This window comes from Lepidochelys kempii, chromosome 3, assembly GCF_965140265.1.
Source record: "Lepidochelys kempii isolate rLepKem1 chromosome 3, rLepKem1.hap2, whole genome shotgun sequence".
Classification (NCBI taxonomy): Eukaryota; Metazoa; Chordata; order Testudines; family Cheloniidae; genus Lepidochelys; species Lepidochelys kempii.
In genome coordinates this window covers 27,786,733-27,805,890 of record NC_133258.1, presented here as the reverse complement: position 1 = coordinate 27,805,890, position 19,158 = coordinate 27,786,733, and the positions used below count along the sequence as shown (strand labels likewise).

The following is a 19,158-nucleotide window of genomic DNA, read 5'->3' as shown; positions in this document are numbered from 1 at the left end:
TAAACTTACTGGCTGAGATCACTGGCTTTGTACACCACGAGCTAGATACAGTATTAGGAATGGTACAGCTAGATCCTGCATTCTTCTTCTTTTTCTTCCTGAACATCACAGCTTATGTGCTTTTGCATAAGGGGGTGCAGTAAATGTAGAGTGGTCTTTACTTCCCCAGAAACAATACACAGCCCTGCTTCTGCGTATCTGCAAATAGTCAGTAGAAAAGTATTTGTCCAGGCAGATGCATAGAGGACACCCTGCATCAGTGCCTTCAGATTTATACTAACAGGGCTCCAGCTCCTCTGTTGAGCTCCTCTGTGGCAGTATGGCACAGGAAGAGAGACAGCCAATCAGGTAGTTATGTCCTAACCCATTGAGGACTTCATAGTTCAAAACCAACACCTTGAAACGTCACCTAGAGATTCACAACCAGTCAGTATAGATTATGGAGCAGTGGTTGAATATGCTTGCAACAAAAAGTTCCACTTATCAATGGCTGTCACATTCAGCTCTGCTTCAGTGTCTGGGTGGTTTTAAAGTGTAGTCCTGTCACAGGATGACTGGCCCCTCAGGCTTGAGAGCCCAAGCTGTGACCCGAGTCACAACATCCATGCTGCTATTTTTAGTGCACTAGCTTGAGCCCCGCAAGCATGAGTCTGTTTTCCTGTACTGGGAGACTTGATACCAGCTGCAGTGTAGACATAGCTTTCAGGGGAAATGGGTCTCAGTCCACCTCAGTCAAGCTTAACTCATTGCCCCAGATGGGGAAAAGGAACAGCATGTGACTGGTGGGTCATGTCACTCAATCACACTTCTTATAAGGAAAAGGCAAGGGGGGCTGCAGAGAGTAAACGAACTGTGACCTAGGTCTGGGAAGGAGGGCTGGCGATTCCCTACCTAAGGGCAGTGGGACACTGAACTGGGGTTTGGGCTTGGAGGGCCAAACTCCTGATTGGTGAGAGAGTTACATTGAACTGTGACCAGCACCTGGAAGGAGGGCTGGGAAGAGAGAGACAGAACTGGAATGCGGGGGTTGGAAGGCTAATGTGTGTAAGGACTAAATACACTTGACCTAGAAGGGGCATGTTTTAATTACCTTTGGGAGTGCAATATGGAGTTCTTATGAGTCCAAGAAGAGAAACAAGGCAGGGTGGTACACGCTCGGATGACTGTCACCCTGTTAGAAGCCCTATGTAAAGTGCACAGCAGTAGCCTAATACCTTTTCAGTTCCTTTATTTTTTTATCCTGTTCCTTAAGCATCCTAACATTGTTTACCTTTTACACTGCCATTGTACATTCAACAGGTACATTCACGGATCTAGTCTGGTACCTGTGTGTCTTTGGTCAGTGGTGAAATTATTTAAAACCCAGTAATGGATAGGAGTATGTCACCAGTGTGAATTACCCTAAATTTGTCAGCGATGAAAAGGCTAAACTGCCGATGAGATTGGCCTGGAGCATTCTGAGGTGCAAAAAGGGGGATTGGATGCAAGGAATCATTTCTTTTCACTATCCCTAAGGCCTCTGCGCAAATGCTGGGCATGATATCTCCTGAGCATTAGGCTTTCTGCTGGTTAGCATCCCAAATGGAAGAGGGAGGAAGGATGCCAAAGTGATTGCTCCTTCCAGGACTGTTTTGGGCAACATTCCTCATCATGTTTTCCAATGCAGGACTGTGTTTTCAAGGCAAAATTAAGCCCATAGTGTATTCTCTCTCCTATACAATGCTTGGAAACAGAGAACATCTCATAGGTTCAAAGATAGCATACAGAATAGCAAACCAAAACAACCACATTTGGACTTGTGTGTAAATAAACTAGCAATAAGAACAATGTATTTTAAACTTAAATCTCAGCATATTAAAGCATGTCAGACACTGAAGATTAAGTCAATTTCAAAAGTAAGCATAGCAGGTAGCAAAGGAATACAGTTCATAAATCCAGCTATGCAATTCATACATCTCTCTTTTTGAAGTGTCTGGTATCTGTATCTAGTATATTCAATTTTAAAAGTTTCAGTGAAAAATAGACACAAAAAGTCCTGTGGCACCTTATAGACTAACTGACATATTGAAGCATAAGCTTTCGTGGATGAATACCCACTTCATCGGATGCATGTAGTGGAAATTGCCAGAGGCAGATATAAATATGCAAGCAAGAATCAGGCTAGGGATAACAAGGTTAGTTCCATCAGGGAGGATGAGGCCCTCTTCTAGAAGTTGAGGTGTGAACATCAAGGGAGGAGAAACTACTTTTGTAGTTGGCGAGCCATTCATAGGCTTTGTTTAATTCTGAGCTGATGGTGTCAAATTTGCAAATGAACTGAAGCTCAGCAGTTTCTCTGAAGTCTGGTCCTGAAGTTTTTTTTGCTGCAGGATGGCTACCTTTAAATCTGTTATTGTGTGTCCAGGGAGGTTGAAGTGTTCTCCTACAGGTTTTTGTATATTGTCATTCCTAATATCTGATTTGTGTCCATTTATCCTTTTACGTAGGGACTGTCCAGTTTGGCTGATGTACATAGAGGGGCATTGCTGGCACATGATGGCGTATATTACATTGGTGGATGTGCAGATGAATGAACCGGTAATGGTGTGGCTGATCTGGTTAGGTCCTGTGATGGTGTCTCTGGTGTAGATATGTGGGCAGAGTTGGCATTGAGGTTTGTTGCATGGATTGGTTCCTGAGTTAAAGTTACTATGGTGAGGTGTGTAGTTGCTGGTGAGAATATGCTTCAGGTTGGTGGGTTGTCTGTGGGAGAGGACTGGCCTGTCTCCCAAGGCCTGTGAAAGTGAGGGATCATTGTCCAGGATGGGTTGTAGAACACTGATGATACGTTGGAGAGGTTTTAGATGATGACTGTATGTGATGGCCAGTGGAGTTCTGTTGGTTTCTTTCTTGGGCTTGTCTTGCAGCAAGAGGCTTCTGGATACACGTCTGGCTCTGTTTTGATCTGTTTCCTTATTTCCTCATGTGGGTGTCATAGTTTTGAGAATGCTTGGTGAAGATCTTGTAGGTGTTGGTTTCTGTCTGAGGGGTTGGTCTCTGTCTTGTAGGTGTTGGTCTCCGTCTGAGTTCTTATTTTGTTCTCCAGTGTGAATATAGTCCATTACTAGTTCCTCTTGAGTACTGAATAATTATGTTATAGATGAGCATAAGTGAAGATACTGTGTTTTGTTTTGGGTTTTGTAAAGTGTCATAGGCTAGTGTTGTTGCAAAACCAAACTCAAAATCTAAGATGGTTCAGATGCAGGTACCATTTTAGCTGAACCATGACATTTAAGAGATTTGTTTGTTTTGACTCATCTATTCACATAAGCAGCATATCATAAAAATAAGAAATATTGAAGAGGGTCAGCAATAGAGCTGACACCACTTTCAAAATACTTCCATGCTGTGTCTCATTGCTACCTATAGCTAAATAATTATTCCAGTTTCAAGTGGTGTATACAAATAGAGGTAATATGTGCCTCAGTGTTTTGTAAATTCTCAGTGTCCCATAAGCATTTCTATGGACTTTTTTGTGTCTTTTATTTTTTCCAAAGTCTTTTTAAAGTAATGTGCTGGGTTCTTTCTTGTGATGCCTGGTGCCTCTATGCAAGGTGACTACTTCCTTTGCCTGAGAGACAAGGGGTGCTCTCACTTGGCAAATCACTGCTGGCAAGGAGTATAAAACCCAACACACAAGAAACAATAAAGTACATCAACACAAACCCCAGCAAAGAAACGCCACACCCAGCAATAATAATAAATGAAAGTGGGACTTTACTGGGAGCAAGAAAATAGGATGTGGGGAAGGAAAGGTTAAAGATTAATTGATAAGCACTAGAACATCAACAAATTTCCCACCTCCTTGCGCCTTCCCAGGCAGATGGTACACTGGGAACAAGCCTGGAGATGAGCGCTGCAGCACTGTGAACATTAGCTGGTTTAAACAAAAAGAGAGTCCTCTTCTTGTGCTTTCTCCCCTGGGTGGGGCAAGGACTTCTCATGGCTTCCTGATCTGGAATCCTGTGGGGGTCTTGGCTGGCTCTTGGTAGCCAGTGCTGAAAGTGCCTGACCCATGCACTGTGTCCCACAGAAATTCAAAGGCTCCCTTCGTGGGGAAGGGGAGTTAAGCAGAGACTCCCTGAGTCATTCTGTTTCCCTCAGCTCCCAGACTCAAAGCTCAAAACTGAAACAAAAACTAGTCCTATTGCCGCTGAGTCAGGCTGTGCCCTCCCATTGAGGCGCGGAGGGAGCATCGTTAGTCCAGGAAGCTGCTTGCTAGATCACCCCACGCAGAAGCATCCTTATGGCCTGTTTCTGGTCCATTCTGTCCCCAGAACTGACTCCAAGCATGCTGGGAAATGGTGTCAGAGGGCTCTTGTAGTCACTGTGGTAGGGCTTATCAGGAATGGTAGTAAATGGGCAGGGGTTGGCTCTGCTGTCCTAGGTCAAGATGGTGAATGTTTGTCTTATCTTATCTCTAAATACTCCTAGCTTTCTTGTGGGGGGAATGAAGGAGGTTGTACTTGTAATATACTAAATGCATTCAATCTCAGACCATGCCCCTGAGATTTAGTAATATAAATCATTTGTTGAGAGAGCGAGAAATTACTTTGAACATTTAATGTGCCTGGTATTTTATCTCTAATCTCCAGGATTGAAAATGAAAGGATGTTCCCTTTTCTCATTTCATTGTCTCCTGTACTATCTGTTTGTTTTATGTAATGCTTTTTGTATTTCCGCTCAACAAATTTTCATGTCAAGTATGTACCTGTTGATTCTAGTCTTTTCCTTACTGGAACAAATGCTGTATCATGATAAAAAGCCCTAGGAGTCTGAAAAATTGGGAAATTGTTAAACTGAACTGTATAGATGTGCCTAATATTTCCAAAAAAAATGAAACTACCCAACATTTAATTTATTTTTTTCCATTAACTATTGTGAAAGTGTTCCCTGTGGGGAAAAATGTCCCATTTGGCAAGGAGATTTTAATACTGCAAATATTGTGAGCAAATAAGCATGTTCATTTGGGAATGAGGATGGTCGTGCATTAATTATTTGTGCCAGAAATGTTAACCCATCCTTGCTATACATATACACATTTATTTGGTGGGAATTCAGTGGGAGGAAATGTAATGTAAAGATTCTGAACAGATAACAAATCTTGTTTCTCTTTCTCTCTTAAGAGAGAACCCAGTAATTTTTCAATTTAGGGTCCACATACGTAGACAAATTTAATGTTCCTTCTTGTGCAGATGGGGACAGGATAAAATGTTAAATTTCCAAAAGGTTCTTAAGTTTGCTTACCTCCTAAGTATATCCTGAAAGGGCTCCTACCTTCACGTAAATGGCCAATCACATAGATCAAATATCAAATTCTGAATAGAAAATATTGTAAGGGACACAAACTGTGAACAGTTCTCTAAAACACCAAATAGGTTCATAACAAATCTACACACAGGGCAATCATGTATAACAAACTCACAATTGTCAAAATTACAACAGGTGTAGACAATTGTTGAACAGTAAAAGGCCACATCCAAAGAATGAACTCTTTGCAACAAACAACAAAATTGCCATTAACTATTACAGTAATGCTGGGGAAAAAAATTCTATTGAAAGCTTTTTTGGCAAAACATGCAGATTTTACTACACCAAAATGGTTTGTGAATTCTTGTCAATTTCACAAAATTGTTCATGTCAAAACTTACCCCAAATTTTTTAAAAAGTCAACATTTTATTTCATCATTTTAAAATGAAATCTTTATTTTTTTAAATTAAGAATGACTTTTCTTTTCACAAAATCCTTCAATTTTATTTTTACAATTTTTAAAAAGCCTTGAATCAAAAACAAGGTTTTTTTTTAGTCCAAATAATATTTTCTGACTTTTTTGATTTGCCAAAATTAAAAAAAAAAGTTTTGGGTTGACCTGAAACTTTTTTTAGTTATTAATTTTCAGGTTTACGAATGAACCGAAGTCTCAATTACTCACACAGCTCTCCATTGCATATCTCATGAGACACACATGCATTTGGCAGCTCGGACTGCATTCCTGGAAACCAGCTGCGTTGCAAGGCATTCCGTTGAACTGCGGGAATGGCTGCAATCATGGCCTCTGTTTCCCTCACGTCTCCCCCTTCTGGATCATAGTGGAGAAGGAGTAGTGAAGAAGAGGGGTAAGCAAGAGCAGCAGCCACAAGAACAGAGGTAGGGGTCCAGCACTGATGCCAGGATCTCCCAGCTTCCTCCCAGACAAGACACCCACCAACCCAAGCTCCCCCAGGCAGCCCTTGTAGTTCTTCCAGAAAACCCCTTCAGCCCCCAGCTTCTTCCCACCAACAAATGTCCCTCTAGCAGCCAGATTCCCACAGGCACCCACACCCAGCCCTCGGCTTCCCCCCAGCTGTCCAGCACCCACCTAATCCATCACCTCTCCGCCCCCAGGAACATATCAGGAATTCCAGATACCCTCCAGCACTCACTCATCTACCTTCCTCCCTCCAGAAATCCCAGTGCTGTCCACCATCCATCCATCTACACAATCCAGATACCTTCCGGCACTTACCTGTTCAAATGGCCTAGCAGTCACGTCAGATTCCCTCACATCTTTGCCAGCCATAGCTGCCAAGTTTAGTGCAGTTCCACATCCTGCCCCATCCACTGCTTGCAGCAGGGTGTATTCATTATAAGCTGAAACTTATGATCATATGCAAATAAATTATAAAGTATATAAATACTAATTTGCATAACATGTAACACAAAACTCTTAATAAAACTTGTCAGCTATGCCATTTATTGATCCTTAATGAGTGATACCCTTAAAGTTCTAAAATTTTGAGGCTGTCTTTTGTTTGTTAGATCAGTTACAACTCTTGTGCTGATTTGTGTGGATTTGTCATAATCTGTCATGTCTCACTTTATCTATAGGTGTTCACCTCACTTCAAATCATGCCAATACTGCTTCAAAAGTCTTTCTTCATTTACTTTGCTTAGAACAAAGTTCGACACTCCCTGTGCTTCGGAGCCTACAATTGCGTGGGTTAAAAAATTAAGCTACCTTCTGCCTGCCCAGTGGTGCCCACTGCCTTAATATAAAAGACAATTAAAGATATGCAATGTGTTTTCCATGAGTTTTGGTTCAGTCTAGGATACTCAATAATTTGTGGGGTGCAGGTGGCAGCTTTTCTTCAGCTAGAATTTCTCAGTCTTTCACTAAGCCTGAGTACTGGACATGAAACTTTTAAAAGTATATGTGTATTTGTTCTCTGTTACACTCATGAAGGCAAATTCTTGACTGCAAGCTGATACAAATTTGTTGAACTCAATAGAGTTTGCACCCACTTACACCCGTTGTAAATTTGTCCCTGGTTGTGAACTTAATTGAGCTTGTTTTTCTTTAAAGATTGTCTGGATAGCCTCACTTCTGATGTATGTGGGCCTCATGCATGTAGGTTGAGAAGTTTTTGGTTTGCAATGTCTGTTGCAGGGGCTGTACATGCCCCTTCTCCACCCAAAGGCATATGAGGGAGGGCAGGCCCAGCCATCACTCAGTTCCTTCTCACTACCCCAGGCTGCGAGGTGGAATTCTGCTCTATGTTATGATTCCTCCTTTAAAAAATACTACATCTCTGAAGTAATTTTGTTGTCATAATTAGTTTAGTTAGTTATTGGGTTGTTTTGCTGTTCTGTTGGCAGTTTTAATATAGTTTTAATCCATCAGTCATTTAGCACCAAGGTAGATTTTCCTGCCTCATGGCTGAGGAAATGGCACTGTGTGAGAAAAGTCTGTTAATAGAATAGTAACACTTCTTTCATCCACAGATGTGGAAATAACTTGCATAGGAGTGTAAATATCCCCACAGTACAGGTGGGGAACCGGAGACAGATATGGGAAGTAACTGGCCCAAGATCACACAGAGAACCAGTAGCAAAGGTGGGAATAGAAATCAAATCTCCCAAGTCCCAGACCAATGGTCTATCTACTAAGCCACACTTGCCTCCCGTGCTGACATCTCTAACTGTGATCTCATCTGCTTTAAAACTGTTAATTTTTTATTGTTTATACTGACATTCTTATTTTCCTTTGAGTTAAACTGTCCTTTCTTTCCTTGGTTTCTGCAACAGGATACTTAAAAAGAAATCCTAACTTATGTTTGATTTTCTTTTTTCACCTGCTTTAGTTTCAGACTGTAAGGGCAACTAAAAAGAGAGCAGAAGAAATGCATGTTTTATCAATACATATATTTCTTAGTCAATTTTAAATGTCTTGAATGATATTGTTACTGAATCTTCTTGTATGCTATGTCTATTTATGACTCTCTCTGTGTCCATAAAGTCCCTGGTTGCCTCAAAATACTTTTACCTTGTCATACTGATTTTTGACTTTCATATTATTTTATGTCACTCACTAAAATGACCCCTTGTAAATTAATATAGGCAGACAGTAAATCAATCAACTAGTCTTTTGCTAGCAAGTACCCAAGAAATGCCCAACGTACCCTCTGGTGTTTTATCTCGGCATGACACATCAACTGTGGCGTGTTTAAAACATCCCTTCCTCTTGACCCTATTATCTACTACAGCAAGAAACAGATATTGGATCATCTCAAGCTACATGAGTCCTCCAGCAAATGTTAATGTAGCTATAGTATTGGACAATGATTATGATCGGAAGCTCGAAGAAAAATAAACATCTTGGCATAAGCATTTGTATATCTAATGAGATTCTTTCTAGTCTTGTGGATGTTCCATTATTTTAAACCTTTTTAAAAAAAAAGGGAATGTGTTTGTTTGTTTCATTCCCCATTCCTTGAGTTTCCCCTCCTCATCCCACAGGCTTGTAAGGTCCAAGCTTTGAATAGATTTGCTGACATATAACATGTAATGACAGAATCCCCATTCCGCCCACCCCTTTTCATAGATTTGTTGTATTATGGAGTGACAGCAGTCTGATTCCACCTCCCCCTTTTTAAAACCTGCTGTTGCTATAGAAATTGTTAGATTTGATCTAAGACTGGAAATGAACATTTGAAGCAAACTGAGCAAAAACAGGTGGTGTTGCCTTGTGGATTGGGCATTGAACTGGGAGTCAGGAAACCTCGGTTCTATTTCTGGTTCTGCTACTGATGTATTGTGTGACCTTGGGCAAATCACTTCAAGCCAGGTGCGCAAAAGGGACAGGCTCGATGTTTGAATGCCCACCTCTTATGTACCTTGCTGTCTATTGGAATCCAGAGTCCTGAGTTAGGCATCCAGAATCCATATACAATCATGAGGAGAGGTAGGTGCCTAAGAAAAAGATTCAAAAAAGCTGGTAAGCCAATAGGAGATGCTGAGGCGAGGGGTTTGATCTTTGCTCCACCACTCAAAGGGACTTATGTGCCTAACAGGAAGTGTGTCCCACCACTTGGGATTCACAGCTGTGAGCCCTCTCCTGCAGTTAGGCACTAATCCTGCGTAGTCTTTTCTCATGTAAAAATGATGATGATGATGAGGTGCCCCTTTTATATCTAGTTATAGAGCATTCACTCAAGATGTGGGAGACCTGAGTTCAAATCCCTACTCTGCCTGATGTGGACTAGGAATTTGAACCTCCATTGCAGGTAAATACCCTAACCAGTGGGCTATAGGATAATTTGGGCTAGGGGCTCTCTCGATCTCTCATGTTCAAACTCTTCCAATTTATATGACATACTTAAATAGTTATTGGAGCAGGGACAGGAACCTGGGTCTCCCAGGAGAGCATGCCAAACACTGGGCAATAGAGTCATTTTCACTCTCTCTCTGGTCCAATTACCATGTATGTATTTTATACAAAACAGAACAGTTTGAACAGGAGAGATTGAGAGAGCCCACCCTAGAATACCCTAAAACCTTGTGGTTAGACAAGTCACCTGAGAGGTGGGCGACCTGGGCTATATACATTTATAAATGCCCATATGAAGAAACAAACATTTTCAGGTCTTTACACACTATAGCCACAAAAATAATATAATAATATTTACAGTTTCACGGGTGGTTCAATTTTCCCACCCCCAGAGGTTCAACAGCATTCGTTTCTTGCTGATCAGTGTGGATTTTGCTAGTTTTCAATAATATTAATCTTTATAATAATTTCTGAAACTTAGTAACAGGTTTCAGAGTAGCAACCGTGTTAGTCTGTATTCGCAAAAAGAAAAGGAGGACTTGTGGCACGTTAGAGACTAACAAATTTATTTGAGCATAAGCTTTCATGAGCTACAGCTCACTTCATTGGATGCATTTCCATTGAAATTTGAGCTTATGCTCAAATAAATTTGTTAGTCTCTAAGGTGCCACAAGTACTCCTTTTCTTTTTGTGAAACTTAGTAGATAATTTCCCAGACTAATACAAAATAAGTGTGTGTTTTATTTTTACTTGGATATGTTTGTGGCAGTTACTCTGCTTTTACTCAGCATGTCAGGAGTTGAGAGAAGTTCTTGAAAGCCCATGATCAGCAGCCCTTCATGAAAGCCTGTCAAGGATCATGAAAAAAGTTCTGTATTTCACATATCTTGATGACCGCTGAAAACCTATAGCCAGAGTTAGCAAAAGGAGGTAGTATGAAAGAATAGCTATCTAGGTTGTTTCCTCAATTTCTCTGATACTTACAGATATTTAATTTCTGGCTGTACAAACATTTCAGAGCTTATCACTTCATCAACAATGTTATTTTTTGTGGGATGTACCACTTCAAAAAGTATACTTACTTCAGTGGGAGTTGCGGGTGCTCATCATCTCTGAAAAATCAGGTAAATTATTTAAGTATCTAAATGTGGATTTCAATGGCTGACTTTAAGTAACCATGCTTGAATTTTTTGTCCAAGCCTATATCATATTGAAACACATCCTTATTTATTTCAATATGAACTAAATTGAATCCTTAGTTCAGGTGTTAGGAGCTGCACTCTGTCTAATCTGATCTGTCTGGATTAGGTTATTGCATGGTGCCAGTTTACATATTCATAAAATGATATGGAAATGTGCATAAACAGTGAGGTGGAAAAACTTGCAGATAATACAAAAGATTACTCAAGATAGTTAAGTCCAGAGCTGACTGCAACGAATTACAAAGGGATATCACTAAACTGGGTGATTCGGCAACTAAATGGCAGATGAAATTCAACGTTGGCATGTGAATAGTAATGAACATTGGAAAAAATAATCCCAAGTATACATACAAAATGATGGGGCCTAAATTAGCTGTTACTGCTCCAGAAAGATCTTGGAGCCATCGTGGATAGTACTCTGAAAACATTTGTTCAATGTGCCATCAAAAAACTAACAGAAAGTTGGGAACCATGAGGAAAGGGATAGATAATAAGACAGAAAATATCATGCAACTATATAAATCCATGGTAGAGCCACAACTTGAATAGTGCATGCAGCTTTGGTCACTTCATCTTAAAAAAAGATATATTAAAATTGGAAAAAAAGCACAGAGAAGGGCAACAAAAATGATTCGGAGTATGGAGAGATTACAAAGACTGGGACCGGTCATCTTAGAAAAGAGACAACTAAGGGGGATATGAAATCATGAATAGTGTGGAGAATATGAATAAGAAAGTCACATGACACAAGAAACAGGATTCACCTGATGAATTGATAGGCAGCAGGTTTAAAACAAACAGAAGGAAGTACTTCTTCACACAACACGCAGTCAACCTCTGGAATTCATTACCAGGGGATGTTCTGAAGGCCAAAAATGTAATTGGGTTAAAAAAAGAATTAGATTAATTCATGGAAGATAGGTCCATCAATGGCTATTAGCCAAGATGGTCAGAGGTGCAATCATGTGCTGCAGGTATCGCTAAACCTCCAATTGCCAGAAGCTTGGCCTGGACGACTAGATATGGACCACTCAATAATTATCCTGTTCTATTCATTCCCTGTGAAACATCTAGCACCTGCCATTGTCAGAAGACAGATACTGGGATAGATGGATAATTGGTCTAATCCAGTATGGCCATTCTTACGTTCTTATACTATATTGTGTCAGAATACTAAACAGAGTAAATTGGATGTTGAAAAAAAATTGGCAGAGCAGTTTGTATCTTAAAGGTCCTTAAATATTTTCATATTTACTTTGCCTAGCATACTAATTTACAGGTGTTTGAAGACTGGGAACACCGAACCGGGAGGGGATTTATTTAAGTTAACTCAGACTATATGTACACTACAGGGACTATATCAAACAGTTACGGTGCCGTAACTATCCTGGTATAACCCTATAGTGTAGATGCAGCCTACAGCAACAGAAGGAGTATTTCTGTAGGTGTAGGAACACACTGTTGGTAGCTAAGTCAATGCAAGATTTGTTCAATCAACCTAGCCACATCTGCGACAGCTAGGTCACTCGGGGAGGTGGAGTGGATTTTTTACACCTGAACCGTGTAAGCTACATCAATCTAAATGTTCAGTTTAGAGCAATCCTCAGGTGGTATATCTAGAAATTGAACAATGGAAAAATTAGGATAACTAGACAGAAATATCTTAATATTGAATTCTGTGAAGATGTGGAATAATCCTCCAAGGAACCCAAAGAAAGCCCTCTTTTTTGAGTAATTTAAAACTGAACTAGACAAATCACTGAAAATATACTCTAGGGAACAATTTGTAGAGGCAAGAGAATAGATTAAATGGGAAATAATAGGTTATTTCAGTTTGCAGGTGTATTTATTTATAAGCATTTCCTTATTTATAGAAACACTATACTTTTGAGGAGCAGTGTGACACCGGCCATGACTATACTGTAAACTTTAGTCAACCCAAGTTATAATGTCATACAGTCATTGATGTATTTATACTGCTTGGGTATGTGCATATTGGCTGCTTGCAATGGGTGCTGGGTATATTCACCAGGAGTGCTTGCGCTGATGTAAAGTCCAGCGCATCATGGGAGTTATCACAGGATGCCATGTGTTGCTGTCCAGTAAATGCCTTTTGGGACATTTGTGTAGTGATTTGTGAGATAGTAATGATCCTTCCACAGATTTATGAGAGTTTGGGAGGGGGAGGAGTCAAGTTTCCAGCCTGCAACTTTTCCTATCTCATAATACATTCCACATCCCATAATTTTTGTTTAAAAAGTGGCACATCCCACAAAACTGCATGGTGTTGTTTGACCTCTGCCATCTCTGCCAGACGCATGGAGTCCACAGAGCTCAGCACTATTCTCATTTTCTCTATTCTCTCAAACATTGCAAATACAGGATATACAATTCTCTTGTGTTTGCAGACCTTCGGAAAGTACCATAACAACTGGAACCACAATGAGGAAGATGAGTACATCTTTGAGGAGAGTTTGTTGATAGACATAGAGCAAAAAAATTTCTGGAAACTAGTGACGGAAGAGCTGCAGATGGTGGAGTGCCATGACTGGGCCTGAGAAATTAGCTCTGACTGGTGGGATTGCACTGTAATGCAGATTTGCATGATGATCAATGGCTGCAGAACTTTTGAAAAAACATTCTAATGGTTATAGCTGCATGTTGTGTATTGCATAATACATGGGAAGAAAGGGGGAAGGCTGCTGCCAGAGTGGAGGGGTGAAGTTGAGTGGCTGTCTGTTGCATTTGAACAGCCAGAGACCAGGACTGTTACAAAAGCCCAACCTGGAGCTATGAAGAGGTTCTAAAGGTTCATTTTCACAGTCAGGGACAGTAGCATTCTGTCTTGCTGTCCTGCGACAATGTCGGTCTGGTGTAATTTAAATAATGCATTTTTTTAGTTTCGCCTGCTGTTAACTATTCTGTAGAGCCTGCTGCAAGGTATAAATACTGCTGGTCCTGATGGTATGAATTGTGTGGTGCTTGCGGTACATTTTAAAATAAGGCTAGGTGCTCACACGTACATATAATTTCACCTCACTCCCACTGAAGTCAATAGGACTATTTATGTGAGGAAAGATATTTGTGTGCTTAAGTGTTTGCAGGCTCAGGTCTCATACACAGAATTATACTAGTGTTTCCCAAACTTCTGAAAGCTAGGCCTCCATGTCAAATCAATTTTTCCCCTTCAACACTATCACTGTTGCTAAAAGCCTATTTGTCTTAATAGATACATCTTCCACACCCTCCTCTCTAGACCTCCATACCCCATGCTCCAGTGGATCTGTTCCACACTTTGCAAAATACTGAGTTACATGATTGCCATGTGCAAGGGCTGATATGTGCAAACAAAATAGAATGCACACATTTTGTGTAGGTATGCCATTGGGCATTCCTTTGAAAAAGTTGCCCTTTAAATAGGAAAGTTGCAATCTGGACAAATTTTCAAAGGCTGCTAAAAGTGTCTGTTAAAATAAATAAATAAATAAACAAACAATCAAAATTTGTACATTGTCCTGGACAGTTGGCTGCACAAGTCACATAATGGTCCATTAAGACCCTGTTTCTATACGTAATTTCTTCCTGACAGAGGCAAATGTAAGTTTCTCTAGGTACACTTTTTCACTTTCCTTTCAGAATCTTTCTACATTTCTCCTATGTATAGCTTATAAAATTTAACCCCATTCAATTCTATACTTACAATTCATTATTTTTCTAGTTTACTTCCATTTAATTCCATTTTCCCTGTTCTATGTGCAAAATTTTTTTTTAGAAGAAATCTAGCATTTCTTGAATAAGATTATAGGTTCTGTTTTAGATTGCACTCAGTGAGCCCTTTTGTCCTTTTAATGTAGTTACAACTTTCTGCAGAAGTCTGTACAAACTCAGACCCTATTATTTTCCTGATGTTCTGTAACTTGCTAAGTCTATTATACTAAAAGCTCTACTTCAAATGCATCCTTATTACACAACAATTCAACAGACCAAGATTTTAAAAGATTTTAGCCTCCCACAAAAAGTATTTCCACAATTTCACTTCATATGTGTTGCAAAGGAGAAACGTGCAGTATGAAAACCAAATGACTGACTTTTAATTGATTTACTAGTAAAGCCATTATAAGGTTCTGATCATTGTCCCTGCAAGTGTGTTTCTGTGTCTCCATCAATGATTCATACATTACCATATCTTTGTAACCAAGAACTCTGACGTGCATTCCACAGATGATGGTTAGCATTGTCAAGTCATTGGAAAGATTGAAGAAAGTATCCTGGAGATAACATTGAGCTACAATAAGTGTTGAAGACTATGAATGGTACAATGCATGTCTTTTACCATCTAGTGTATGTGAGAATCATAAAGCAGAACTTCTTATGTTTAAAAAGACTTACAATTCATTGTCAGAAATTAGAGTCAAGGACTCCAACTTTTATTACTCTTTACTTTAATATAACCATTATTCTCTGCAATTTAACTCACATAGTACTAAATGCAGAGCTTAAAATATTATACAGTACTGATTTGGGAAAATTGCTTTTCTGTCACTGAAATGTATTTTCATCATGTATTTGAAAAAAAGGAACACTTGCTTTTAATCTACAGAGACAGTTTCTGTACATATTGAGTGAAATCAGAGTGGTTATATTTTCATTTTCAAGAAATGAAATCCTGGCCCCAGCGATGTCAGTGGGAGCTGTGCCACTGGGGATATCACCGTGTAAGGCAGGGAGCTGTGCAGACTTAACTCCACCCCTGAACCCCAGGCCAAAGGAAGTGTCACAAGGGTCCCTGCCCAAAGACAGGTGATGCCAGAGACCTGAATGGGAACTACAGGGAAGAGGGGATGCACATGCAGTTTTACCCTGAAACTGTGACTCCTTCTAGATAAAAGACATGCAACTTCACCTTTCTCATTTCCTCAGTTTTGTGTGCTTAGCTATACCACCTTAACATTCTCTTCACTTTGTTTTTTTGCATGACATTCTAATATGTTTGCCTGCAAATGTGATTTCATCATCTAGATTAAGCGTGAAGTATATAACACAGGAGACATGTAGCTGAATTGTTCTATATTGTACTGAAATATTGCCTTTTTTTAAACTGTTTAATTCTCCAGCCATTAGATAATCTTAATTATGGAAACTAAATGTTAGAAAAAAGAAAAGGAGTACTTGTGGCACCTTAGAGACTAACAAATTTATTTGAGCATAAGCTTCGTGAGCTACAGCTCACTTCATTGGATGCATTCAGTGGAAAATACAGTGGGGAGATTTATATACATAGAGAACATGAAACAATGGGTGTTACCATACACACTGTAAGGAGAGCGATCACTTAAGGTGAGATATTTACCAGCAGGAGAGCGGGGGAGAAAACCTTTTGTAGTGATAACCAAGGTGGGCCATTTCCAGCAGTTGACAAGAATGTCTGAGGAACAGTGGGGGATGACAGGGGTGGAATAAACATGGGGAAATAGTTTTACTTTGTGTAATGACCCATCCACTCCCAGTCTCTATTCAAGCCTAAGTTAATTGTATCCAGTTTGCAAATTAATTCTAATTCAGCAGTCTCTCATCGGAGTCTGTTTTTGAAGTTTTTTTGTTGAAGAATTGCTACTTTTAGGTCTGTAATCGAGTGACCAAAGAGATTGAAGTGTTCTCCGACTGGTTTTTGAATGTTATAATTCTTGACATCTGATTTGTGTCCATTTATTCTTTTACATAGAGACTGTCCAGTTTGACCAATGTACATGGCAGAGGGGCATTGCTGGCACATGATGGCATATATCACGAGACTCATGTACCTTAAACTATAAAATAAGCAAACTTTTTAAAAAGAAATAATTGAAAACAATACACATTTGTCATGTGACCACATAGGAGAGAAGGATGTAAGTTCCACAATGTTAGTCATATGCTATTCATTTTCCTTTGCACCGTATTAAAATGGTGAAAGTGAAAATAATTGATGCAAGTTTTTTTGGTTTCATTGTAATTTGTTAGCATGACATTATACCTCGGACCAATTGCAACTGCATTTTAGGACTGCATATTGCTGTCTGTGATTATAGGAATATATGATTCATGTTATGATAATCAGACATTACATGTTTTATCTATCTTGTGTGATGTGGCGGTAACCGGTGCAGGTGATATGGCATGTAAGTATACAATAAAACTTATTATTTTTACATTACAGTAAAGGGAATAATTAATATATTGGATACATTTGGATTTAGTGCTACAGATATCCCAGCTGACCTGCAGGTGGTGTAAATTGCTATAGTTCCTTTCACTTCAAGAGAGCTACAGCAATTTACACCAAGGAAAGGAGACTCTGGCCCCTATTTTTCGGGGGCATGAGCAGGAAAGAAGCAGAGATATTTACCATTTTGAGTCCTTTATTCACAACAACCAGCACACAATGTCTATGAGCACTATTCAGTCCTTAAAGAGCCTGACTATCTATGCCCACACAACCTGCAGGTTGCCAGTGAGTTTTTAAAACATAGCCTGCATGCTTTATGCCTGGCTATCAGAGACATCTCGCAGCAGGTGCTTGAGACTTCTGTGAAGTTCAAGTTTCATGCTGTGGACAACACATTGTTTATTGCATCTGGTTTTGTTTCTGGTGAACTGAAGTATATCACTGTTCCTACTTTTTTACTTACTTGTGTGTGTAGCATTGTCTATCAGCTACAGTCTTACTATACCTAAACTGTATAAATAAATATATGCAATTCATGCATATGTTAATGGTATAAGTCAGTGGTTCTCAAACTCTTTTTTCCGCGGACCACTTGAAAATCGCTGAGGGTCTTGGCGGACCACTTAATGATCTTTCCAAATGTTGTTTGTACTGTTAACTAACTATTGTAAAGCACTTTGGATAAAAGCGCTATATAAAAAAAACCCTTAATAATAATTAAAGATTTTTTGTTCTACAAATAAAAGCACACATTCATATTTTAATATCAGTAGTCTTACCTTTCTAATGCAATGGTTGTGCCCTCTTTCCCACACCACATTAGTCCCCGAGCTGGGGCTGGGATGGAAGGAGGTCTCTCCCTGTCCACAGCAGCCACAGAGCTGAGGCTCGGAAGGAGGGCTATCTCTCCACAGCAGCTGCAGCCCTGGAGCTGGGGAAAGTCGCCTCTTTCTCCGGCCACTGCAGCCGTGCACATCCCAAATTGCCCCCACGCCCTCTTCTGACTCCACTGCCCCCCTCCCACCTACCGCCTATTCCCCCGAAGGCCACCACCTCACTTTACATGTGCGTCTTCTCCAGGGTCCAGGCACCTAATTATTGGAGCCACACCTGTGCAGCTCCAGTAATTAGGTCGGTGGCCCTTCATTCTCTCGTGCACCTTAGAGGGAACTATCCGCGGACCACCTGAATGGAGCTCACGGACCACAGTTTGAGAAACTCTGGTATAAGTGTTTACATAGTCAAATAGAACTGCAATGAGAAAAATTGTATTTCTCATCTACTTGAGAAATCCATTTGAAAACTTTGTAGGGTCTGACAAATCGTGTGAATGGTCAAATTCCCTAGGCAGTGCAACAATCCTAATACAGCATTACTTTAAACAGTATAGGCAGTAAGCATGTTAAAATTGTGCTGCAATGAACTCTGAGCCAGATTCTTTCCTACACAGATCACTGCTTGTTGCAGTCTCCATTACATCTGATGAATGAAATGGTAACCATCCATCTTGTCCAAAGCAAGTTACTGTGTGTTGTGCTGCAGCGTTTTGAGTGGCTAAAAAGTCCAGTTCTCAAGTGAAAGCTCATGCCAGAGATAACGCAGGGATGTGGTGGAGAAGGTGAAGCTGACACATACTTGCACTTCCAGGCCTGCTGCACATTCCTCTTTGCTCTCTTCACTCTCTCTCTCTCAACCGTTTCTCATCGGCCTCTTTGACTCCCTGGTGCAGCGCAGTCCACCAGCATAGCCTGTTGCTAGCTGCATCCTTCCAGCCTGCAGTGTCAACATGTTGAAAGTTTTCAAGTCTCTTTTGCAAACATCCTAGAACCTGAGCCTAGGTCTGTCCAATGGCCTGGGAGCTTTGATGGTAGGTTTCAGAATTGGAATTAGAGCTGTATTTCATTATTGGCTTCCCCACAGCTAGGTATGGAGGACCTCTTCCCCTGAAAACCCCTATTTTTATAGTTGTGGCTTTTGGTAGGAAGGGGATGATTTATGCAGAGATGATCATGATTTAGTATCCTCGCATTACACTTCTGAGATGTACCACTTGTCATGACAGGTGTGTTTCTTCTTGGTGTCAACTTAATTGTTGTTGTTTGGTTTTTAAAATATTTTCATGTTT

The 19,158-nt window shown here is 40.1% G+C and overlaps 1 protein-coding gene across 1 annotated transcript in view; it reads right to left on the bottom strand.

The window, feature by feature from the left end:
- Window positions 1–4,733: 4,733 nt before the first annotated feature.
- LOC140908380 (uncharacterized) overlaps window positions 4,734–19,158 on the bottom strand; it is a 60,287-nt gene continuing 45,862 nt past the window's right edge. The window contains exons 3-4 of the mRNA XM_073335358.1: window positions 6,546–6,676; window positions 4,734–4,814 (exon numbers count right to left, since the gene is read on the bottom strand). Coding sequence (XP_073191459.1) covers window positions 4,734–4,814; window positions 6,546–6,676 — 212 coding nt within the window. The remainder of the gene's footprint in view (window positions 4,815–6,545; window positions 6,677–19,158) is intronic.